The sequence below is a fragment of the Hyaena hyaena genome, unplaced genomic scaffold (assembly GCF_003009895.1).
Source record: "Hyaena hyaena isolate Hyena2069 unplaced genomic scaffold, ASM300989v1 scaffold_180, whole genome shotgun sequence".
Lineage (NCBI taxonomy): Eukaryota > Metazoa > Chordata > Mammalia > Carnivora > Hyaenidae > Hyaena > Hyaena hyaena.
The window spans coordinates 2,381,970-2,409,106 of record NW_024080811.1 but is presented as its reverse complement, the minus strand read 5'-3'; the positions used below and the strand labels follow the sequence as shown (position 1 = coordinate 2,409,106).

The 27,137-nt window shown below is 39.7% G+C and overlaps 1 protein-coding gene across 1 annotated transcript in view; it reads left to right on the top strand.

The window, feature by feature from the left end:
• Positions 1 to 12,367: 12,367 nt before the first annotated feature.
• The window catches only part of HACD2 (3-hydroxyacyl-CoA dehydratase 2), a 106,883-nt gene continuing 92,113 nt past the window's right edge, over positions 12,368 to 27,137 (top strand). The window contains exons 1-2 of the mRNA XM_039240626.1: positions 12,368 to 12,554; positions 15,178 to 15,295. Of these exons, the coding sequence (XP_039096557.1) occupies positions 12,400 to 12,554; positions 15,178 to 15,295 (273 nt within the window). The 5' untranslated portion in view covers positions 12,368 to 12,399. The remainder of the gene's footprint in view (positions 12,555 to 15,177; positions 15,296 to 27,137) is intronic.

Sequence of the window (27,137 nt, the reverse complement as noted above, 5' to 3'; positions counted from 1 at the left end):
CAGGACTTACTGTGTTCCAAAGGCCAACATTCTGCAGCAAAGGCTCATGTCAGAGACCATAGCCCCAGTGGCAACCACATGGAAGTGTATGATAGGTAAATCTTCAGACTCTCTGGGACTAAATTTCTTCTAGATGGAGATAACTAAGGAGAAGGAAATTATAATTTAACCTGTCAGTTTGGTCATTCACACTTACTAGCTTCTTTTGGGCAGACAGAAGTAGCCTCCAATAGTTAAGAGATAGGTTGAGCTATAGGGCTCCTCTACAATCTTATTTCAGATGGTATGTTAAAGTGAAAACTTCGGGCCAAATTCGTCAACCATGTATTAGCAATACAACCTATTCTGTAAGGCCTGTGAAGTTGTGAAGTTGCAGATCTCTCTCCAGAAAGCACCTGACCTGTTCACTGAAGACAAATGCTGCAGGATGCTAGGGTAGAATTTACCTAACCTGGTTAATCAGCCAAGTGGAGTCAGTTCCAGCTGAACTTCTTTTTAGAGCTGTATCTCGTGCCCTAGTTTCCTCATCTATGAAATGAGAGTAATCGCTCTTCCCTAGTAGTTGCTACAAAAAGTAAATGAGGGGCGCCTAGGTGGCTCAGTCAGTTAAGTGTCCAACTCTTGACTTTGGCTCAGGTCATGATCTCATGGTTCATGAGTTTGAACCCCACATTGGGCTCTGTGCTGACAGTGCAGAGCCTGCTTGGGATTCTCTCTCTCTCTCTCTCTCTCTCTCCCCCTCCCTCCCTACCCCTGCCCTGCTCACTCTCACTCTCTCAAAATAAATAACTTAAAAAAAATTTTTTAATTAAATGAGCTTATGCACATTACCTGATCCTGATGGTATGCCCCTATTTTTTCTGGTACTCAGAGATGCTAAGATGTGTCAGAAACATCTTCTACTCACAAGGAATTGATTGTACTCCTGCAGAAACAAAATACATATGTGAAAAAGTTATATGCTAATTAAAGATGAAAAGAACTATTTAAATTCACCTACCTCCCAAAAAAAAAGACTTTTGAATCTGAAAGTGCCCATGCAATTATACAAAAAATAATTGCTGTGAGTTTAGGAAATGCTACAATTGCCCTTTTGTTCTAAGAGGAAAGTTTTAATTCCCAGTCGCTACTCTCCTCTTCATTGTCAAAGGAGAAAAACTCATCTGGCCTTAGGAGTCTTATTTCACAATTAAGAGGAAATTACTCAGAGTTAGCTTGGCTTGAATTGAACTATAGCTTTATCCCAAAGAGTTCCCTAATTTTTTTCTTTATCGTTATCTATTTGCCATTTAAATAAAACTAACTCCCATAAAAAAAAACTGAACATCAATAGCTCTATACACAGGTACAGGTAGGGGGAGGGGGAGGGAAGGATGTGGCAAAATAACTACAGTCTGATTTACTAAATGAGGAGTATATTATGCAGATAAACATAGATTGATAATTACTAAAAAAATCTCTTAAGGGCACCTTTTTCTTTTTGATATAACAATAATCGTTATTTGTGTGGTACCTTCCAGTTTACAGAGTGCTCCTCTAAAAAAATCTATAGCTCATTTATTTTTTTAAATCATTTTATCTTTTTTTATCACGATAAGTGTCCCTTTTAATCCCCTACTTCCCCTATCCTCCCACCCACATCCCCTGTGGTAACCATTAGTTTGTTCTCTATGGTTAAGAGTCTGTTTCTTGGTTTCTCTCTCTTTTCTTTTCCTTTGCTCCTTGGTTTTGTTTCTTAAAATCCACATATGAGTGGCATCATATGGTATTGGTATTTCTTTGACTTGTTCTACTTAGCATGCTACTATCCAGCTCTCTCCATGTTATTGCAAATGGCAAGCTTTCATTATCTTTTATGGCTGAGTTATATTCCAGTGTGTGTGTGTGTGTGTGTGTGTGTGTGTGTGTATCATGTCTTCTTTATCCACTCATCTATTGATGGGCTCTTGGGCTTCTTCCATAGTTTGGCCATTGTAAATAATGCTGCAATAAACAGAGGTGCATATATCCCTTTGAATTAGGTTTTTTTTCTGTATTTTATCGGTAAGTACCCAGTAGTGCAATTCTTAGATTGTAAGGTAGCTCTATTTTTAATTTTTTGAGGAACTCCGTACTGTTTTCCACAAAGGCTGCACCAGTTTGCATTCCCACCAACAGTGCAAGAGAGTTCCTTTTTCTCCACATCCTTGCCAATACTTCCTTCTAAGAAGGATACTATATAATAATAAAGGGGACAGTCCAACAAGGGGATATAACAATTGTAAATACTTATGCATCCAAAATGGAAGCACCCAAATATATAAAATAGTTAATAACAAACATAAAGGAATCAATAATAATATAATAATAGGGGGTTTTAATACCTCACTTACTGATGGACAGATCATCCAAACAGAAAATCAACAAGGAAACAGTGGTTCTGAATGACACAATGGACCAGATGGATTAACAGACATATTCAGAACATCCCATCCTAAAACAGCAGAATACACATTCTTTTCAAGCACACATGGAACATTCTCCAGAACAGATCACATATTAGCCACAAAACAAATCTGAACAAATTCATAAAAACTGAAGTCATAACATTCATCTTTTCTGATTACAACACTATGAAACTAGAAACAAACCACAAGAAAAAAATCTGGACAGGATATAAGTACATGGAGGTTAAATAACATACTATTAAATGGGACAACCAAGAGATCAAAGAAGAAATCAAAAATTACATGAAAACAAATGAAAATGAAAACACAATGGTCCAAAATCTGAGATGCAGCAAAAGTGGGTTCGAGCCCCGTGTCGGGCTCTGTGCTGACAGCACAGAGCCTGGAGCCTGTTTCGGATTCTGTGTCTCACTCTCTCTCTCTGACCCTGCCCTCCTCATGCTGTCTCTCTGTCAGAAATAAATAAAAAACTTAAAAAAATTTTTTTTAAAGTTATTGTTTTGGTAATACCTTTGTCAAGGAGCTTACTGCCTATGTTTTCTTCTAGATTTATGGTTTCAGATATTGTGTTCAACAGTCTTTAGTCCATTTTGGGTTTTTGTGTGTGTCATGTAAGACAGTTGTCTACTTTCATTCTTTGTGGCTGTCCAATTTCCCCAACCTCATTTATTGAATTTTATTTCTCTTTCTTGCCTAATTGCTCTGACAAGGACTTCCAATACCATGTTGAATAAAAGTGGAGAGAGTGGGCATTCTTGTCTTCTTCCCAATCTTAGAGATAAAGCTTTCAGCTTCTCACTGTTAAGACTGATTTCAGTTGTGGGGTTGTCATGTTTGGCCCTTCTTATTTTGAAATAACTTCTATACCCACTTCATTGAGCTATCATAAATGGATGTTGAATTATGTCAAATGTTTTTTATGCATCCATTGAAATGATCATTGTTTTTACCCTGCATTTTATTTATATGGTGTATTACAGCAGCTGATTTATAGATGTTGAACCAGCCTTAAATCCCAATTGAGAGGAACATTTCCTTCTCAGCTGACTGAGTGTACTTTTTAATTAGACTTCAATGGGCATAAAACCTGGAAACACAAGACACCCTGGTGGTATTTCTTTTGACTGTGACTACCAAGCTAAGACCCTTTCTGTAGTCACGATGTTTGCAACTCTAAAATCCAGCCCTTGGGTTTAAGTCATAAATTTTTTTTATGCCTGAAAGTCTGCACCCCCTAAGATAGTAGCTTACTTCTCTCATGACTTCATTGGTTTTACATTCTTTAGATCTCCTTAGATACCAAAATCTTTCCCATCTAGCTCTACAGATACTCATAGTTAATCATTTGAGTCCTTAGGAGTCTTCAGTATGTTGAAACCTTTCTGGATTTGGTAGAATCCCAAAATGTTTTCTTTCTGGTAGGTCCACCCTGCTATAGATATTAAAATTATATCCTTCTGAATGCTAGATATCATGGATTTGTCTGATCATTCTAAGGTCATTCTAGTGTTTCTAAGCATTTTACAGGAAAGTCCACATTAAACAGGCTCCACCTAGACACAAACTTGTTTTTAGTACCTCACTCTTAAATACAAACAACCAAATACCATCAAACATTTGAGGCAAGTCTCTGACACACACAAAAAATAGAGGACAACAAACATTAAAATGAACTTAGAAGAAATAATGACTATACAGGAAAGAGAAGAAACAATTAATACCTTCAAAGAAATATAAGAAAACGTTACATCCAAGACACAAAAACAGGATGCTATTTACATTTTTAAAAAACTAAGACTTCTGGGGCACCTGAGTGGCTCAGTTAAGTGTTCAACTCTTGATTTTGGCTGAGGTCAAGAGATTGAGTCCCATGTCAGTCTCCATGCTGACAGTGCAGAGTTTGCTTGGGATTCTCTCTCTCTCTCTCTCTCTCTCTCTTTCTCAAAATAAATAAAATTTTTTTTTAAAAAAAAAGCTAAACAATTTTCAGACTTTTGGGTAAGATGATATAGTAGGAAGATCCTAGCTCACCTCATCCATGGATACAATCGGTTAACACCCACATCACTGTAAATAGCCCAGAAGATGACCCAAAGCCTGGCAGAACAGAGTTTCCACAGCTAAATGTAGAGAAGAGGTCACACTGAAGAGGGATGGAAGGGTACAGATGTAGTCGGCAGCTAAACAACTTTCAGAAGTGTCCGTGGAAGGGATGGAAACAGGGATGGTATAGACTGGAGTGCCCCAGGCACAGAAACTGATAACTTCCCATAACATCTGGCTTTGAACATCAGAGGGGCCTAATTTCCCAAGTTCTGCAGGGCTTAATGCCTGGAACTGTAAAAGTCAACTGGCTGGGCTCTGGGAGACCCTGGAGGATCTCCCCAATCTTCAAGAAAGTCCCCTTCAAACTGAGTCCCCAATCTTCAAGAGACAGCACAACAAATAGTCCTGAGGAAATGAAGGAAAGAAGAAAGCAGTTTGAAAAACGCCTGGGGTATACAGGTTGAAGAGTAATTTATTAACCTCAAAGCATGTGCTGGAGGGGCAGGGATCTTTAAGAGACTTCTGCAGAAACAAGAAAGCTTGTTGGTGCCGTTTCCCTCAACTCCTCCCCCTCTCCAGCCTGGACACATGGACACCTGCAGGAACCAATATAGTGCCAACACTCTCCTGGCTAACAGTGCCCCTGCTCCCATATTCTCTGCAAATATGCCTCCTCCAACCAGACCTCCAGGACCCCACAACAGACCCAGAAAACCCTGTTAACACCACACACATGCCCAGCCCCAGCATTCTCCTGCAGATCTGCCGCCTCTGGCTTTTAGCTGGAGCCCATCCAAAGCAGTGTTACAAGCCTGGCATTGTGCCAGCAGCCCTGATAGGGGCCAGCACCACTCCAAAGTGACTCCTGCCCCAGGGACAGAGGAAGATAATAACCACACACACTAGTCTGACTGCAGCCCCAGAAGTGAGCTGAGGGAAGACAGCTGGTCTGATAACAGGCCTTGCCCACCTATGAAAACTTCTCAGCGGATAACACAGAGAAGGCACTGCAGTTTCTGGCTACCACTTCTCTGGCAAATACCTGATCTGACTCAACTCAAGCCCAAGGCAGTCTATACTGGCCCAGTAATAACATAGGGACCAAATCCTGCCCATAAAAGGTAAAGAGAGCCATCACAGATGACAGGATTGAAAGCAAAAGCAGCTCAGCCACAACAGTGGGGTGCACACAACACACGTAGGAGACACCTCTGAAGCACCAGGTTCTGATGAACATGAAACATTGCACTGCAGGAGCTTTTCTTCATAAGGCCACCACCTTCAAGAGTAAGAGATGTAACTGACTTCCCTTTTTTTTTTTTTTTTAATATTTTTATTTATTTCTAGGAGAGAGAGAGAGAGACAGCGTGAGCAAGGGAGGGTCAGAGAGAGAGGGAGTCACAGACTGAAACAAGCTCCAGGCTCTGAGCTGGCAGTCAGCACAGAGCCCGACACGGGGCTCGAACCCACAAACCGCGAGATCATGACCTAAGTGAAAGTCTGACGCTTAACCAACTAAGCCACCCAGGCGCCCCGTAGCTGACTTTCCTAACACACACACACATGCACACACACACACACACACACACACACACAAACAGATGTAGAGAGTTAGAAAAAAGGAGGAGACAGAGGACTACGTCCCAAATGAGAACAGAACAAAATCATAGCAAGAGAGCTAAATGCTTGGGATTCTGTCTCTCCTCCTCTCTGCCCCTTCCCAGCTTGTGTGCATTCTCTCTCTCAAAATAAGTAAACTTAAATAGTGGTTCTAAGAGGGAAGGTTATAACAACAAAGGCCTACATCAAGAAGCAAAACAAATCTCAATTACACAACTTAACCTTACACCTAAAGGAGCTAGAAAAAGAACAAACAAAACACAACTTGTTTTTCTCTAACTTATCTCCCTTACCATAATACTCTCTAGCTCCATCTACATTGCTGCATATGACAACATTTCATTCTTTTTTATGGCTGAGTAATATTCCATGGTGTGTGTGTGTGTGTGTGTGATATGTGTATGTGTGAGTATATACACATCACATTTTCTTTATCCATAATTTGGCTATTGGAAATAATGCTGCAATAAACATAGTGTGCATATATCTTTTTGAACTAATATTTTCATATTCTTTGGATAAATACCCAGCAGTGGAATTACTGGATCATATGATAATTCTATTTTTAATTTTTGAGATACCTCCATACTGTTTTCCACAGTGGTTGCACCAGCTTTCCTTCTCATCATGAGAAGTGCATGAGAATAAAGTATACTTACCAGGGTGAGCACTGAGTGATGCACAGAATTGTTGAATTACCATATTGTACACCTGAAACTAATACAATGCCATATGTTAATTATATTGGAATTAAAATTTTTTTAATGTTTATTTTTCAGAGAGGCAGAGAGAGAGGGAGACACAGAACCCAAAGCAGCTCCAGGCTCCAGGTTCCAAGCTGACAGCAGAGAGCCCAATGTGGGACTCATACGCATGAGCTGTGAGATTATGACCTGAGCTAAAGTAGGACAGCTTAACTGATTGAGCCACTCAGGTGCCCCTGGAATTAAATTGTTTAAAAAAAAGAGAGAATGGTATACTGCAAAACAGAAGGAAGAGAAAGACTAGCTGCCTTTCAATTCAATGACTGTGTACAATGTCTTGTCCCCCAGTAAAAACATGTCCCGGTAGATTTCACAGATCTTAATTAATTAGATTTCTTTTTTCTCTTTCCAGAGGGCACCAGATGTGTTTGTTTCTGGTATTTCCTGTGATAGGTGTTTTTCACTTCTGGCCATCCAGTTCTAAACATACTTCCTATTCAGAGAAAGAAGCTCAAGTGTAGGCAAGTAGTCCCTTTCCCTGGAATTTGGGAATGTGACCTTCCAATCAGATGCCCCTTACACAAGACTCTGACACTGGAGTAACACAGAAAACAAATGACAGTTTTGAATCTTTCAGGGATAGTAGAAGAAACAGTAATGGCAGTATTCAAAGTCCAGTTGTGGTCAGGCCAATGACAGAAGCTGCTGGATACTAACCAGATTCTTCCTGTGTATTGATCTGGTCTCTCTTTTTGGCTGCCTAATTTTCCATGGCTTCCTATCCATGATCCAAACCTCATTCATCAGATTTTCCATCAATTTTGTGAGCTATCCAAAGACTTACAATACATTCCTTTTCTTTCTAACTAATCTAAGTTGGTCTCCATTGTGTAGGAACCTGGAAGTGATTAATACATTCCCCTATTGTGTAAAAGTTACCTTTTCTATGATAAAAAGATGAGGGAGAGAAGTGCCTCCTAAGCAATTGCTCCTAAGTCAGGTGGCCAACTCTAATCCACAGGTATTCATTATTATGATGTGAGTGGTAATCACTCCTTTGCTTTTCTTTATAGTTTTACTACCTGTGTATATATATCCCAAATCATACTGTATACATTCTTTTGTGTCTTGCTTCTTTCACTCAATATTTGTTTATAAGATTCATTCAAGTTTTCAAGTAGAGCTCCAATTTGTTCACTTGCATGGCATTAAAGTAACCTATTATAAGAATATATCATGACTTATTTACTCATTCTACTGCATATAAGATGTTGTATTCAGTACGAAGCTATAACAAAACTGTTCTGAATATTCTGGTATATGTATCCTGGGGCATTCAAGGGCATCTGCTTGGCAGTAGCATAACAATCATGGGTTATGTGTACCTTTGACTTTCCTAGATAATGCCAAACTATTTTCTGAAGTGAATGCACCAACTCACCACATCAGCTGGCTTCAAGAGTTTCTCCCGCACTAAGTTGTGACCAACAACTGGTGTTATCAAATTGTTTCCTTTTAGTTACCCCAGAGGATGACAAATAGTATCTTGCTTCAGTTACAGTTTTCATGTTCCTGATTAACGATGAAGTTGAGGATATTTGCATATGTTTATTCTTCATATTTGTTCCTTGGTAAAGTCCTTATTCAAGTCTTTTGTTCACTTTTTCAATGTGATTATCCCTTACTGATTTGAAAGAGTTTTCATATGTTGTGAAGGCTAGTCCTTTATTACATGTGTGGCAAATATCTTCTTCCACTCTGTACTTTGTGGGGGCTTTTGCTGGTTTTATGCTATCTTTTGGTGAACAAAAGCTCTTTATTTTAATCTAGGCAATGTATCAATCTTTTCACTTATAGTTGGTACTTTCTTGTTTTAAAATTCTTCTTTACTTTTGAGGTCATAAGGATATTCTCCAATATTAATTTCTAAAGCTTTAAATACTGTCTTTCACATTTAAGCCTATAATGATGTTTGTTTCTGCTGTGAGGAAGGGAACTCCCCCCCCACCCCGCCAATATGGATATCCAACTGTTCCAGCAGCACTTATTGAAAAACCCATCTTCAAACCATGAGAGACTCTAAACTATGGAGAACAAACTGAGGGTTACTGGAGGGGATATGGGTGGGGTGTAGGCTAAATGGGTAATGGGCATTAAGGAGAGCACTTGTTGCATGAGCACTGGGTGTTGTATGTAAGTGATGAATCCCTAAAGTCTACTCCTGAAACCAATACTATATTATATGTTAACTAACTTGAATTTAAATAAAATGTTGGAAGAAAAAGAAAAGAAAATCCCATCTTTTCCCTACATCTCTGTCATACACAAAGTGTCTATATATGCTTGGGTCTGTTCCTAGGCTCTCTATTCCACTCCATCAGCCTGTTTGCCATCCATTTGCCAATACCATACTATCTTATTTACTCTAATTTCTAATAAATCTTGATATAGATCAAATTCTCCCAATACCCTGACAGTTTTTGAACTTTTACATTTCTGTGTAAAAATTTAATTTCCTTATCCAATTCCAGAAAAACAAAAATTAACAAACAACAAAAACCACATGATGAAATTTTGATTTGAGATTGCATGCAACTTATAAATTAACTTGGGGAGAACTGTCGTCTTTACCATATCGAGGCTTTCAATTTAGGACTTATAACAGCACTCAAACCAGTGTTAAGGGTTAACTTGCTTCAAGCACTTCTTGCTTGCTGACCTAAGTCCCTTGGTCTATACCAGAACTAACTTACTTTCCTTGAGACTTGCAGTACACTAGCCTTGAGGAGTGAAGGACCAGATTTCCCAGAAGATAAGGCCTGACCACACCTGAAAACAGCCTCTGCTGATGTCAATAAGTCTGTTCAGTGTCATGTCAACACAGGACTAACTGCCTGGGCACCTGCTGCTCCTGCATATAGCCTCACTCCCTTTCCTCCTGCCTTTCCCTTTTAAACCCTCCAGCCTCACGTGGACAGTGATAATGGTCTTTGAGATGTTAGTCCACCATCTTCCCAAGTTGCTGGCTTCCTGAGTCAGGTAACCTTTCTTCTTCCACCATTACCCGTCTCAAGTATTGATTTTTGAGTGGTGAGCAGGCAAACCCAAGTTCAGAACGAATTCCCTGTCTAGTAATCAACTCAGAATGTCTCCATTTATTTAAATTCTTCCTTCATGATACCCAGTGTTTCATTTTTCTCTACATAGAATTAGAACATTATTAGCACAGAGGCCATGTAATTACATACACATATTTTAAATTGTTATGTTTTCCTCACAAACCAGACCTTTCATCATGATTATCTCTAGTAATGCCTTTTGACTGATACCAATGTAGATATAATTGCTGTATTAGTTTCCAATTGCTGCTTTAACCATTACCAACAGAAGCTCATTCCCCACTTCCAACTCCCCCTTTGGAGATCCCTTATTTTCTTGCATATTTAGTAACAGTTTAAAAAGAATGTCATTTTTCTCCAGTTTTGGGGGGTTTTCTTGTATTTTTTTTTTTTGGTAATGGGATGTAGCAAGCTGTATACTGTGTAATGGCCCCCCCAAATAGGTCCCTATTCTAATCCACAGGATGTTACTTATATAGCAAAAGAAGCTGTGCAGGTATGAGTATGTTAAGGATCTTGATATGGGGAAATTATCTCAGAATATCTGGTTGAGCCCAATGTAAAACCAAGGTTGTTTGTTATAAGAGAGCAAGTGGAAATTGAGAGAGGGCAAATTGAGCAACAGAAGCATAGACTGAAGTGATGCAACTATCAGCCAAGGAATGCCAGCACTTCTAGAAGCTGGAGTAAGTAAACAATGGATTGTCCCTTGGAGCCTCCAGAAGGAACAGCTCTGTCTGCACCTGGTCTAAATCTAAGTGATTACTCAACCTCTCCACTTGGATGTTTAATAAAATTTCAAATTCAATGCATAAAAAACAAAATTCCTGATTTCTGCCTTCAAAAACAGTTTCTTCTCTCAGTTCATCCAAGGTGCTCACAACATCTTTACTTCATATGCCACAAATAATATATACACAAATCTTATCAGGTCTTTTATTTTTATTTATTTTTAATTTTTAAAATGTTTATTTTTGAGAGGCAGAGACAGAGACAGAACACAAGCATGGGAGGGGCAGAGAGCGAGTCACAGAATCCGAAGCAGGCTCCAGGCTCCCAGCTGTCAGCACAGAGCACGACGTGGGGCTCCAACCCACGGACCTTGAGATCATGACCTGAGCTGAAGGCGGATGCTCAACCGACTGAGCCACCCAGGCGCCCCTTATCAGGTCTTTTCAAATATGTCCAGAATTCAATTCAGTTTCCATCATCTCAATCATGACCACTCCGGCCTAAAACCACTATCACTCTGACCTGGATTACTGCAATAACTTCCTGATAACAGCTTTCACCAGCTAATAAATATTTATTTTCCACTGGCTCCTTCTATATGGTCTCTGGAAAACAGAAGACCTTGTCTCTTTCATTTAGTGCCATCAACCCTCAGTGCAACCTCACCTACGCTCCACTTGCTAGAATGGAGACACATACACAGTAATTCATTTAAGATGTTTGTGTGAAAATTAGCTGTAGGAGCCTTTTACAAATAAAAAAAAAAGCAGTGAATGAGCTAGTGGGGGTCAGATGGTTGAAGCAGTTTCCATAAACCTACCCTGTTTCCCTCATCAGACAGGTTTTCCATCTAAGCTAACAGCCCTCTGGTTTTGACTACTGTGGGTGGAAAGTTTCTCACTCCACTCCTCACTTCACCCCTTAGCTGACCGCTTAATCACCTTGTGTCGGTCCCGCCCTGGCGACAGGTGAGCACATGAAGCTTCGGGCTGGAAGATGCACTGGAGTCTTCCAGACCCTCATAAATGACACTAGATCCTTGCCCACGTGTGCGACTTCAGTCGGACAGTAAAAAAGGCACACTTCTCGTTGACCTTCACTGTACTAGTAACTTGAAATTTAAAAGCCAAGGCAGAAACCTTCAGAGGCTGAACCTTCAACTTGGCTTCTGGTGAAGGAGCAAAGCGCACCCGCCAGAAAGACGATTCCCATGCTGGTCTCTGGGGTTAATGGGAAACAATATCGGATCTATTACCCTGACCCAAAATGGCAGGTTATTCGATCACGTGCATTGCGGTGACGCTAGAGCCATTGGAAGAAGCAAGATGAGAAGGGAAAACGAAAGCATCATTTTCTTGATCCATCATGGAGGAAGAGGTTATGGGGGAGAGGCTAGTCAGGGGAGAGGAAGCATCCAGATCGCAGAAACTGCGGGCCTGGCACGGGAGGCCGAAGGCGACACTGACCTAATCCAAAATGGCGCCAAAGGTAATAGCAGAGGTGGTGATTACGGTAATCAAAGATGGCGCTGGTGTTTGAAAGGAGCTGAGGGGCGGGGAGTGCCAGGAGTGTCTTTGCCCTCTTTCAAGATGGCGGCCGCCGTGGGCGCTGTCTCTGGCTCCGCCCCACGGCCTCAGCCCCGCCTTTCCCTCATTTCTCCCTCCGCCCGGTCTCAGTGCCGAGTCCGGGCGGTGGTGTTCTCGCAGGGAGAGCGTGCTCGGGGCACTTGACATGGCGGCAGCGGCGGCGACTGCAGCAACGAAGGGGAATGGGGGCGGGGGGGGACGGGCCGGGGCCGGCGAAGCTGGCGGCGCGCGGAAAAAGAAGGGCCCAGGGCCTCTGGCCACGGCGTACCTGGTCATCTACAATGTGGTGATGACGGCGGGGTGAGGCAGGGGCTCGGGGAGGCGGGGAGCGAGCCTGGCCGGGGAGGGGGCTCTACGGCCGGCGGGGCCTCCGGGCCCGCGCGCGGCGCAGCCCGGTCGGTGGGTGTCTGGGTCCGGGCTCCGGGGCGCTATGGGCAGCCGAGTGCCTGCTCGGGACTCCCGCCTGGTCGAGGGGCCGAGCAAGTTCTCAGGGACTGGGTATGGCCGAGCTGGAGTTCCTGGGCACCCAGGGGGTACGGGTTTGAAAGCCGCCCTGGCGCTGGTCCCGAGGGCCTTGGAAGGACGGGTGGGCTGGCCAGGGGTCGGCCATCCAGCAGCGCGGAGGGGAGCTTGGCGGCAAGTCACGAATGCGAGCCATTTCCCCCCAGGGGAGTGGAGAGAGCTGTGGCTGCAGGGTGCCCATATATTTAGGCGGCTGTTTTCAAAATCCAGACTGAGCTTTAATGTGAAAGCTAATGGAAAAGCGTTCAAAGTTTTTGACCAGTGACACGAGCAGAGCTGTGCTTTAAATGAGCTGAGACTTTTTAGGATGGATTGGGATAGGGAAGGTGGAATTGGGGAGGAGGGAATAGACTCTCCAAACGGGTTTTACCTTCCCTTGTTTCTCCCTTATTTCCGCCCATCCCTTGTCTCAGCAGGTTTTTAGTTCTAGTTCTGACACTAACTAGCTATGTGACCTTGGATAAATCACTTTACTTTTCTTTCCTCTGTTTTTTCATCTGTAAAACTAAAGAGTTTGAGTTAGGTGATACGCAAGTTTCCTCCAGCACTTTGACCCCATAGTTTTGGTGAGGAGGGTCACAGGATCAGACTACTTGTTACGTTTGTTTGTTTGTTTGTTTGTTTGTTTTTAAGTAGTCTCTGCACCCAACATGGAGCTCTAAATTAGAACCCCAAGATCAAGAGTCGAATACTTTACCAAGAGCTGGCCAGGTGCTCCTGTTAAGTACTTTTAAATCGTATTCATTTATAAAAGATTTTCCCTAACATTGTATTATGAAAATGTTCAAAGATGCAGGAAAGTTTAAAGAACTGTAAGGTGAACATCTAATTTTATTTATTTTTAAAATAGGTACTACATTGATAGGTGCATAATTCAAAATATACTCAAGAGCATACCGTGAAACTCTTCCCTCTCACCGTTCCTTTCCACCCAAAACCCCTCCGTGATGGCAGCTAATTTATTTTGTGATTCCTTCACATCTTCACATGCTGATACAAGCAGATGTGTACACACACATACACAGGTGCACACACACACACCCTTTTTTAAAAATGCTAATGTCATGTTAGCATTGCAGCACCTTGCATTTTTCACCCAAATGTATATAGAGGTTTGTAGACTTGATTGCTTTATTAGAAATGGCTGGTGTTGAAACCTAGGTTCAAAGAGATGGTGACTTGCTTGACTAGCTTGAGATAATGGAACTTGTTAGTTGTAGATCTAGATCTAGAACCTATTTCTCTTGATTCACAGTGAAGAAATATTACAGATGCAAATTTTCTTTATCACATAAGTGGTCACAGAGTGACTTTTAAAAGAACATTCAGGAATGTGTGTGTATATATGTAAATTCTTGTCAGCAAGGGCATTAAGGAGGGCATTGGACTGGAAAGAGATTTTAAGGTACATTGAGGAAGAAGGAAAGAGGCCATTATTCCTGGGTTATGGAGGGTAGGAAGTGGTGTCTTAAGCCAAGAAGGGACATTGGGATTTTGAGAATAAAGTAGGCTTTCTTTGTAGGCTGCTAATGTTGAGACAGTTCTGCCATTAAAGAATTTATTTCTTTTACAAATTCTTTTTTGATGTTTTTATATGATAGTTTCTGGAAATAACATAGACCATATATCCCACTGCCTGGTTGAGATTGTACATTTATTTAGGTAAAACTATTACTGCTTTCAAGGAGATATACCTTAATAATAATGACCCATTTGTTTCATTATGGAACCTAACAAAAAATTACAGGACCTGAGAAATTCATTTTTGAGAAGGACATAACAGAAATGTAACATTCTCAGTGATACGCCTAAGTGCTTCCTGGTTTTCTGTTTTGTGTTGATCTGGCTCTTGGCTTCTGGATTTGGGGAAGTTTAGCTTTAAAAAATCCTTTTTCCTTTAAAGAACCAACCTTTTATTCTTATTTCATTTGCAATTTTAAAAAAATAGGGTATAGGTATGTTTCTGTGAGATACTTGTGACAATACTTTAAAACCTTTTCTCCGCCCTGTTGTTATTACAGACCCTCTGACTGCACAGGCCATTTTAAAATTTTCCTTTAACAGCTTTTTTTCCTCTTGTCTTAGACATTCTGGCACTTAATTTAGCTGCTCAAGGACCAATTTAGCTTATTCTCTTCATTTTGGCCTTGTTCTCAACAGGCAAGTTTGCCAGAAAGCTGAGCTCCAGATGGGTGAGGTGCCACTGTGCTTTTGCAGAGCACTCTTGGTGGGGTGCTGGTGCATTACAGCTTGGCATCTGAGGGCCATGGTTGATAAATCCCAGATGCCGATTCTTGAGGTCACCGTTAGCAATATCTGTTGTTGCCAAATTTTCAATTATCTCAGATCCTACTTTTTTTTTTTTTGGCCCCCTAATGGCTCTTTTTCCTCTTTTTCACAGGTGGCTTGTCATAGCAGTTGGTCTGGTCAGAGCATACCTGGCTAAGGGTAGCTATCATAGCCTTTATTATTCCATTGAAAAGCCTTTGAAATTCTTCCAAACCGGAGCCTTATTGGAGGTAGGTACTCAGACTTGTTCTTGCTGTTGGTTTCTATCCTGATAAAATAAGAAACATGCTACTGAATTATACTCAAGGAGCCATAACTCTGATCGATTTCCTTTAAATTGGAAAACTTGCCTCATAGCCTACTCTAATGTTAATGACTTAGATTTATCTTTATGACATTCTGGATAAGGCAAAATCTCATTGAATTTATATTACCTGGCATATATCTTACATTCAACCTCTATTGGAAATCAAATGAAACAAGCTTATAAGAGGATTTTTTTTTTAATTCTAGGGAAATCCTAGGGAAGTGTTAGCAAACTCAGATACTTCCAGCAGCCAGCTTATAATGGAAACAGTGAAGCTGGTAAGTGTAGGATGTCAGGAATGGTAGATAGAAGAAATAGTAGAGCCTATATAAGTGCGTCAAAGCCAATTTTTTAAAAATAAACGTTCATTTATTTTTCTGTGAGTGACAGAAACTCAGTGCAAACTATTCTGAGCAAAAAAAGGAATTTACTCACTTTATACTTGATAAAGATAAAGGGTTAACTCACTGACTCAAAGGAACCAGCTCAGTTATAAGACCCAAGAATTGGACTTTGTCAGACTCTTTTTCACCTCTCTTCTCTGTTTATGTCTGTTTCTCTTTGAATGTTGGTCTAAGGCTCTCCTACTATGGACTGCCTTCTCCACATGGTGGGGAAGGGGGAAGGAGTTCTTTTCCTCAGCTCTGTGTCCTAGTTCTAAGGAAGGGTTCTGGTTGACCTTAGACCAGTCACTATTGCCTGTGATGTGAGATAGTTATTAGCCAGGACATAATTTGGCCATCCTTCTGGCCAAAGGGACTATAGGCTTCTTTAATGGAAAAGGAGGAATAGGATAGCTTTGGGCGCACAGAATCAGTAGCTGTCATAGTTCATTATGGTTGCAGTGAAGATCTGGTATTCAGTTTTATTTCACTTAGCCTCCAGGGCAAGCCCATCATGACATTTGGAAGGTTATTACCTTTCACCTCCAGGAAATGACATGTAACACCTTAACCTCCTACCTTCTCATTTGAAAGTAGAAAGTTCTCATTTTTTTTTCTCTCAGCAGAGATTTCAGTACTGTCCATATTTACACGTTTTAGGCAGATAGTATGGTGAAATGATCTTCCAGGTGTGAATCTGAGTACTCGTATAGTAACTGCTGTTTTTACCAGCTAACTCTGTGAGCAAGTCGTTTATCTCTTGTCCACCCCTTCTTCTTCTTTGTGAAATCATTAAGTTAAAGTTGATTTCCAAAGCCCCTTCCTGTCCTAACAGTTTGAGTCTGAGGAAACTTCAGCAAATTCTTGATGGGCACTTTGTTAAACTTCGAGTTTTAAATTTTTTTGGAAAGGGGCAAAGTAAGTAAGTAGTACCTTGCCTCTCAGGGTTTTGGCCAACCAATTCTCTCACGCTGTAAAGCAGCAAGTTTGGAGGCAGGACCATGAGAAGCTTGCCCCAGTACTTGACATGGTACACAGTTGTACCCAATTAGGATATTTCACTAATTTAAAAGTCTCTGTAAGACTTTGTAATACTAGAGGTATAATTTTTAAAATTTCAGTGTGTCTCAGGGAAGGTAGTGGTATTAAATATGTTATAGAAAATCCACTCAGGAACCAAATCTTACACTTTGAAGGATTAGCTCATTTATCCCTATAGAATTTTGAACAGGGATTTAAGAAAACATTTTGGATTTTTGGTTTTATCACTGTTATCCTCACTCAGAACCAATTAGGTGACAAATCCTGGATTTAATTTTGGGAAAAGGGTTTTGCAAAATGAAGTGAGGACTCCCAGGAATGCAGGGAATTAGCCATGTAACTGTCAGTCATGGCAATAGACCCCACAGCCTGGGGCAAGAGAGCAGGCTTATAAAAACTGCATTTTCTGAGTGGTCAGAAATGATTCAGCAGTTCTATACATTACTCAGTGCTTATCAAGATAAGTGTACTCTTAATCTCATTTATCTGTTTCATCCATCTCTCCCCAACCTCTTTCTGGCAACCACCAGTTTGTTCTCTGTATTCAAGAGTCTGTTGTGGTTTTTTTTAATTTCCTAATATCCTGTGTCTTTGACTTTTATTTTTCTCTGTCTCTTTTGCATTTTTTACATTGTTTTAAATTATAATTCTAGTATAGTTAACATGCAGTGTTGTATTAGTTTCAGGTGTACAATATAATAATTCAACAGTTCTGTACAATACTTAGTGCTCATTGTGATAAGTGTACTCTTAATCTCCTTCACCTATTTCACCCATCCCCCATTCACCTTCCCTCTGGTAACTATCCATTTGTTCTCTATAATTAAGAGCCCGTTTTTTGGTTTGTCTTTTTTTTCTTTGCTTGTTTGTTTTGTTTCTTAAACCCACATATGAGTGAAATCATATGGTACTTGTCTTTCCCTACCGGACTTATTTCACTTAGCATAATACTCTCTAAAATCATCCATGTTGTTGCAGATGGCAAGATCTTTTTCTTTTTTACGGCTGAGTAACATAATATATGTATATGTGTATATGTAATACATATGTATATTACATTACTCATATATGTATATATAATGTGTATACATATATGCATATATGTGTATGTAATATTATGTCATATATGTATACCACTATAAATGAAGTTATTTATATCTCTGCATGCTGAATGTTATTTGTTAGTAGGTTTTGTGGGAGTTTGCTTAAAAAGCAAATAGAGATTATTTGTTGTTTATGAGAAACTTCAATTTTTTTCAGGAAAATGTAACACTGTGCTTTTCAAAAGATTTAAAAACATATACCAGACAAGTGCAAATTGGGATGGAGTATAATAAAATAAACAATTTTGCTTCTGAGGAAATTAAATAATGTCTTGCAAAATGGGTACAAAGATATATTGCGTCAGTGATACAGTAATGTATCTTTTTATAAAATGAACACAAATCCTAATTTTTTTTACATGCTCGTTGGACAATGTCTCGAGTGTATTTTATAGATAATTTTGCAAGTTATTCCACAGGTGATTATTTAACTAAGTATGTGTTTGAGTTGCTGTAATGCATGCTATGGAGGTTGAATTCTTGCTAATAAAGAGCTTAAAGTCTTGTTGGGTAGATTGGGTAGATGATTATATTAGGGCTCTTGGCTGGAGATGACAGAAACCTCCTTAACCAACTTGCACAGTAAGGGGACTTCTTTTTAAGTTTATAAGATGGCCTATGGAATCCAAGGACAGGGATGCAGCCAGAACCCTGCAGGGAACCCAGGGATTCTTGCTCCATATCTTATCTCTGCTGTTCTCACTTTAATTGTCTCTGATTCTTTCTTTTCATCTTGCACACTAATTTTCTTGGCATCTTAATCTAAATGGCAAATAATGGTAATAGCCAAAAGCTTCTGGAATCAAGAGAGCAACTAGTTGGAAATAGAATCCTTCCTACTCCCAATTCCACATTCCCAGTGAAGGGCCTGATTTGTCCAGCTCGAATCAGGTTCTCATTCCAGGTCACCTGGTAGACAGGAGCAAGGTCATATTAGCCATACAGAAGTTGGAGGGAAGGGGTAATTTCTAGAAAAAAGGGTACTAGGTGGAAAGCCGAGTAAGTATTTACCCAAGCACTGAAACACAGTACAACCAAAATTATAATGTTTCAAATCATTTATAAATTGACAGAAGATAAAATATACTGTTAATCTTGTGAGCCAAGAGGTCAGTAAATGAATAAATATGGTGTGTCTTGAATTGAATCTTGAGTAATCCTGAGAGCTAATTAATGTACATAGCAATAATATATTTTTAAAATGTCATTCGTGGGTAAACAAATTTCCATACCATAAAACTAATGAATTAGTGATACATGTTATGAATCTTGAAAACATTATGCTGTATGAAAGAAGCCAGACACAAAACACCACACATTATGTGGTTCTATTTATATGAAATGTCCAGAGAGGCAACTCCATAGAGACAGAAAGTAGATTAGTGGTTGCCAGGGGCTGTGGGGAGGAAAGAATGGGCGTGACTGCTAACGTGCACAGGGTTTCTTCATAGGGTGCTGACAGTATTCTGAAATCAGTGGTGCTGGTTGCACAACCTTGCGAATATACTAAAAAAAAAAACACTGAATTGTATGCTTTAAATGGGTGAATTTTGTGTTATGTAAATTATATCTCAATTTTTAAAAAATTCATCTATAATAAGCTATGGATAAGTTTTCTTCTTCATTTCTTTTTTTTGACCTGTGATATTCATTGATAAGGAGAGACTGCCTTTCCAGCTTTGTTAGAGTTGAGTTAAAGGCTAGAATTTAGTAGATTGATATTCTATTATGACAGTTTAAAATTATTTCTGAGGGAATTTGGATTTAGTTAGCATAACACTGTAATTATAGCAAAGACACTTTAAATACTCATCACTGGATATGCCTCAGTGACTGGCAGTGAGATTCCAGGGGTTAAGGATGGCTTTGCAAAGACGTTAATTGTTGAGACTGATACAGAGCATCATGAGCATATGGACATCACTATATATATCAGTTACCTACCGCTGTCCAGCTGGGAATGCCTCCTGGACCACAGGAGTTCCTTTTCCTTCCCATTATCTTCCAGATCCTCTATTGTTTGGAACCCCCTCGCCCTCACCTACTACAAAAAAAAAAGAGAGAGAGAGAGACACACACACACCCCAGAGATCCTTTCCTAGAGTTTGTCTAGGGCTGCGTTCTCAGTGGCACAAGTAGTTCCAGAGAAGCAGTAGGGGAGAGTGGACAGTTTTTTTGTTGTTGTTGTGTCTTCTTACTCTACTACCACTTTCCAAGCCCTGTCTCTGTAATCAGTTCTGACTCATCCTGCTTCATCTCTCAACTACCTTCAGACCCATTAATGACATATTCAGGAAGTCAGTTTTGGTTATTTCTCTAAAATAAAGCAAAATGTTAAGAACTTGCCATGTCCTTAAGAAGAAAGGGACTGCAAGCTTGTTTCCCTGCCAGTTTTTCTGTCTGTTTGACTCAAATGATAGATGACTTTTTTTAATGTTTACTTATTTATTTTTGAGAGAGAGCGCACGTGCACATCCAGGAAGAGTGTCAGAGAGAGAAGAGAGAGAATTCCAAGCAGGCTCCCGTGCTGCTGATATGGGGCTTGATCCCAAAATGGGAAATCATGACCTGGGCTGAAATCAGGAGTCAGATGCTTGACCAGTTGAGCCACCCCGGCTCTAGATGACATTTTTCCATAGGGCTGCTTGGAGGTTAAGTTCTGTGGCATTATTTAAAAAGAAAATTTTTTTTAAAAATGTTTACTTATTTTTGAGAAAAAGAGACAGAGTGCAAGCAGGGGAGGGACAGAGAGAGAGGGAGACACAGAATCCAAAGCAGGCTCCAGGCTCTGAGCTGTCAGTATAGAGATTGACACAAGTCTCAAACTCACAAACTGCAAGATCATGACCTGAGCTGAAGTCGGCCGCTTAACTGACTGAGCCACCCAGGTGTCTGCCCCTCTGTGGCCTTATTAATTAATGGTAGTATGCTTCAGGAACATCATTGGTTAAGTATACTTTTGTGTACTTGTCTGGGGACACGATCACCATCTGTGATATTTTTCCTCCTCGTGAAAACATGCCAACTTCTCAAAAACAATAATCTTAAAAAGGAAATTTTGAAACACAAGCTAAATGTACATTTTAGACTACCTTTGTTCTGAAGCTTGTTTTGAGAAAACAGACCTCTAAAAGAGACTTCTGAAAAGCTCGCAGAGCAGTCATAGTGGGGTTATCTAACACAAACAGAAATAATGACAACAAACCTCAGACAGAGTAGCTTCAAAAACAATGTGAAACCCAGAGATAAACTAGGGAACTTGGGTGCAATTAATGTCACAATGTTAGAAGAGAAGAGGGAGCCTGTGGGAAACAGGAACACACCCACACAGGCCTTACTGCTTGATGACTCAAAGAAATAGAAGAAAATTGATACGGCGTTCAAACAGGTGAGACAGCTAATGGCTATAGAGGGGAATGGACAGAAGGGCTTTTTTAAGTGGACTAAAAGTATTGATGGTGTCAGTACAGGGCAGGATGGAAGCCATAGTGCAGAGAAGTAGGTGATACTAAAGATCAATAGAAGGCAAGAGTTTCGAGTTATAGTCTGAGATTAAATAGATTACAGAGCAGGTGCCATTGGGAACATTCAGAGTTCACCATTTGAAATGTAAAAAAGAACATTACAAAATATGTAGTGCCAGGCAGATTAGAAATATTACCTGTTGGTGGATTAGCTAACGTGTGAATGATTAGCTAAACAACAGGAAAAGGAAATATATGAGAAAGTAGTGAAATTTAACAGACTAATAATAATGCCATAGAACTGAAGAATCTAGAAAATGGATTGATGGTATACAACTTGTTCAAAAAGTACGGGTACCAACAATAGAAAAGGTTGGAACGCAGAACTTATAAGTAATCAGGAAAAATTGTAGAAAACTTTTCTGAAACTGAAAGACCAACTCAGTATGGTTATATGAGAGTATATGGAGTTCCACATTGGAGCTGTTTTGCAAGAAAAAAAGCCCTTTCCCTTCTTAGATACCTATTTGTTAAATTTTTAAACTCAAAGATTAACAAATTTTCAGCAGAAAAGAGATCTTAAAATGTTGCAGTAAAACAACCTAAGACTTTGAAGAATAAAAAAAATCACATGAAGCCAGGAGATTGCATTAGGTCCCTGGATAACCTTGCAATTTCCTGCAGATGGAGACATTTTGAGAATACCTACAAAAAGTAATGAAACTTTGAAAGAACCGTATCAAAGGATATTTAATTCTTCTGTAAATAAAATTAACCAAGTCTTTAGACTAGCACTGTGCAGTTTGATACAGCAGCCACTAGCACATATGGCTTTTCAGCCCTTGAAATGGGGCTGGTGGGACTGAGAAACTTGAGTTTTAAGTTCTATTTATTTTTAGTTTAAATTTCAATAGGCACAAGTGGGTAGTGGCCACTCCACTGGACAGCATAGCTTTAGAGCATGATCCACATTGCAAGTTGTCCATTTGGAATTTGATTAGATAATTCATATCTGACCCAAGTAGAATGAAATGGGAAGAAGAGTAAATAAGCGAAGGAAAACAAACTTAACAGTGTAAAATGTGTGTCACTCCAGAATTTAAATTCCTAATTCATAAGGTGAAAATGATAAGAACAATTATTAAAATATGTTGATATTTTTAGATTAGGAAAAATCTCTAGGAAAAAAGCAAATTGCAGATAATGGAAGAGGTATGGAAGGGTATGTATTAAACTGCTTACTGGTGCTTATCCCCGTGGAGGGGTGTGGTATTTGGGGGAGAATAAAAGGGAATTTCTCCTTTTTGTTCTCTATACTTCAATGTGTTCTTATATATCACTTTTGTGAATCTTGAAATAAAAAGGAAGGTATAATAAATGTAATACGGGGGACATTTAGGTAGCTCAGTTAGTTGAGCATCCAACTCTTGATTTTGGCTCAGGTCATGACCCCAGAGTCATAGGATTGAGCCTCACATTGGACTCTGTGCCGAGTGTGGAGGCTGCTTAAGGTTCTCTCTGCCCCTCTCCCTCACTCATGCTCGTTCTCTCTCTTTCTAAAAAATAAAAAAACATAAAAATAAAAAATAAAAATGTAATACATAATATAATAGGAAACAAAAAAATGAGAATAAGATTAAAACGTTTTTTGAAGAAGGAAGAAAATAAGCAGCTTAGACAGATTACCTTGTGATTTAAAATGAAGTAGAGAATTTTACATCTGCTGTTAAAGAAGTAAAAGGGAAGGGACTCCTGGGTGGCTCAGTTGATTGAGTGTCTGACTCTTGATTTCCGCTCGGGTCATGATCTCATGATTGTGAGATTGAGTTCTGTGTTGGGCTCCAGGCTGGGTGTGGATCCTGCTTAAGATTCTGTCTCTCCCTACTCTCAAAAAAAAATAATAAATAAAAAAGGAACAATAACAGTACACCTACAAGATGACCAAGTATAGCACCAATGCATCATTTCTCCTATTTATACAAATAGATTCATTAATTTTATCAAAATGAAAAGGTATAGTGATGGTTAACATTTTAAAAAACAAAATTAAGCAACCTGTTGCTTGTGAAAAACCAGCTTATTGAAGGACAAACCAGTCTACCGTGATCAAGCATACAAGAAAAGCAGGATCACCCAGTTACAGGGTAAGATAAAGTTGATAGCAGAGCAAAAGCCAAAGAGAAACTGGCAGGGCTCACGATTTGTCATGCAGGGAGTACATGGCAGACATGTTGGTGGAATTAGTTGATGGGTAAATGATTATCATAGAAAAGCTGGCAGAAATGTTACAGAAGTAAAATTAGAATTGTACTTAAGAAGTATCACAGTATATGCAAAAGAACGCTGGAGACAAAGAATTTGGGTACTGAGAGACTTGGTTTTGACACATGGTATAACTCTCTGCAGTGAATACACTGGATTAGATTACCTGAAGTGTTTTCCCAGTTTTAAATTCAGTGAAGCTTCAGCATTTCACAATCAGATTATGAAAATACAACAGGTGGGGTGCCTGGGTACCATACTTGGTTGAGCAACTGACTTGGGCCCAGGTCACGCTCTCACCATTTTGTGAGTTCGAGCTTCACGTTGGGCTCGCTGCTGTCAGCCTGTCAGCGCAGAGCCTGCTTTGGATCTTCTTTCCCCCTCCCTCTGCCCCTCCCCTGCTTGTGCACTCTAAAAAAAAAAAAAGAAAAGAAGGAAAAGAAAGCAGGAATGAGAGTGAGTGAGTATATCAAGAAAGGCAAAATTAAGTGACAAAGAAAATAATGGTAACTAAGGAAATTTCACCTGTTTTCTCCTTTGAAAATAATGTAAAAGAATTTTGAAAACAAGTTTGGATTGGAGTCTTTGAGGGAGTCCAATAAATACCACCTTTTTCTTACGTTCTGAGCATTGAGAAATAACTCAAAGAAATTGGATATGGATCCTAAAAACTTTATTAGCAGTAAAGGCCTAGGTGGAGGCTGTGTCAGTGTGCAAGATAAACAGGTTTGCTAACTGAACTCCAAAATTAGATCACCACCCACCCTATCCTAGGCAGCAGCGGCCAGGGTGGCATGGAGTAAATAGAGAACTTGGAGTTCTTTGTGAAAACCCCAGTCTAGAGCTGAGTCAAGCATTCCCCACTTATTCTTCCCAAATTTACTTTTCAGATGAGCCATCCTTCCTTTCCTGGGGTAGAGTGATTAGCAGGTACAGACAGAACAGAAATATTTGGGGAGATAACCCTTCTCATAGAAGCCGGAGGAGAGGGGAAAAGTGTTTTCCCTCTAATCATAAGTTCTGTATATTCATTTTAGAAAAAAAAAACAAGATAAGCATAAAGAAGAAAATGGATAGAATCAACTTTTTTTTAATGTTTTATTTATTTCTAGGAGAGAGAGAGAGACAGTGTGAGCAGGGTAGGGTCAGAGAGAGAGGGAGTCACAGACTCTGAAACAGGCTTCAGGCTCTGGGCTGGCAGTCAGCACAGAGCCCGACGCGGGGCTTGAACCCATGAACCGCGAGATCATGACCTAAGCGAAAGTCGGACACTTAACCGACTAAGCCACCCAGGTACCCCAGATAGAATCAATGTTTTAAGAAAAAATGGAATCATACATACATATGGTATGATGATTTTCAAAACTAACCAGATACTGGTAAACGTAACAGATTAGTTCTGGAAATCTCCACAGTAACAGGAGTATGTTAGACACGTCTTGTGGAGCTGCCAGCTCAGGAGATTTTGTCCTCCCTGGAAGTTCTCCCCATTCTATGGCTGTACCTCTGTTTCTTGATAGCATGGGAATCTTTACTTCCTAACTCCCTCTCAGCCCATGGCTGGCTGATTCAGGGGTACACACATGGCCCACACTACACTGGTCAGATTTTTCTTCTCCCAAGAATTTGGAATTTTGAGTTGAAAGAGATTGGGGCCCGCTGTAGTCCAGTCACATCAAAGCCATGAACTACAGCTGAGGTCTCCAATGCTGCTTAGGTTCTGATGCCTCCTGAGATTTGCTAAACTTTTATTTTGATTGCCACAGTGAGTGGAGATGTTGTGACTAAATGTCTTAAGACACCTGAGGGAGTCCAACTCAGTAAAGATTTGTCCTGCATCTGTCCTGACTTGTATATTCCCCAGGCTAACCACTCTAAATATAAATGGATAGTTTTGTAGTACATATTGATACTAAGATATCCTCATGAGAAATTAAACAAAATGCTTATTAAGTTAGAAGAAGGTTGCTGTCTTGGTTTTCTATTGCTGCATCATAAATCAGGGTCTCACCGGGCACCTGGGTGGCTCAGTTAGTTACATGTCTGTCTTCGGCGCAAGTCATGATCTCATGGTTCATGAGTTTGAGCCCCGCATCGGACTCTCTGCTGTTAGCACAGAGCCTGCTTCAGATCCCCTGCCTCCCTCTCTCTCTGTCCCTCCTCAGTTCTCTCTCTCTCTCTCTTAAAAATAAACATTAAAAAATAAAGATCTCACAAACTTAGCAGCTGGCTTTTAAAATAACATTATTAACTCATGATTCTGTAAGTCAAAAGATCGACTTGGCCAGGTTGTCCACACAGAGTTTCATTAAGATTTAAATCAAGATGTGGGTCAGGCTGGCTCTAATCTGTGGGCTCTAGGGAAGAATCTGCTTCTAAGCTCATTCAGCTTGTTGGCAGAATCCAATTCTTGCGGTTGAAGGTCTGAGATCCCACTTCCCATGCTAGCTGTCAGCTGGAGATCACTTCCTTCTTCTGCCACCAGCTTTGCTTTTAAAGGGCTCCCCTTGTTGGATAAGGTCTACCCATATAATCTCTGTACCTTAAAATCAATTGATTTAGGACTTTAATTATATTTGTAAAATCTCTACACTGCAGTAGTACCTGGATTAGTGTTTGGATAACCAAGGAACAGGAATCATGGGGAATCATTAGAATTTTGCCTACTACATTTGATACAAAAAGTGAACCTAAATGAAATAAAGATATCATCTCAAAATAATTGAGTATTTTGTTCACTCTGCACATTGTACTCTGTAAGTATTAACAGCATTTCCAACTGGCTTATTTAGTTGAAAAGGATTTCAGTGGAATAGTGTTCTTACTACAAAAGCAGTCAAATGGACTGAAATTATATAACAGGGGATTTGAGTTTCCTGTTCAGACTTCAGTTATTAAGTTAGTGAAGGTACATGAAATACAGGGATCGCCTTGGGTTTTTAAAATATAACTTATTTTAATATTTCTTATTAATTACCTTTTGGGGATCATCATAGTTTTTTAGTTTTATCCTAAAAGTATCCAGTCTGTTACACAGCTGCTTTATTGCCTTTTACATTATTGGTTTATTTATTTTTATCTAATCCATCTCTGCTTTGTTGCACCATTCACAGAATGTGGGCTTAAGGATAGGATTTCTGTGATACCTTCTTCCTACCCTATCTTATTGCATAACTTAGAGAATTATTTTGACACCACACTTACAAATAAATAAGACCAGGTTCATTCATGATGATAGTGTACTTTCTCTTTCTTTTTCTTTTCTTTTCTTTCTTTTTTTTTTTTTTATTTGGTTTTCTGTTATTTATCTTCGTGCATTATTCTAACTTCAGTTAAGGTTAGATTACTTCTCTATGTCCATTACTATATTAATACTATTTTTTATTCTACTATTGGTCTGTATCTCTACTCTTTTATTGCCCTGTACTAGTTCCAAGTGCTTTCTGATATTCTTATTTTTATTTATTTTTTAAACCCTTATTTTCTTTTTTCTTTCTTTTTTTTTACAAATA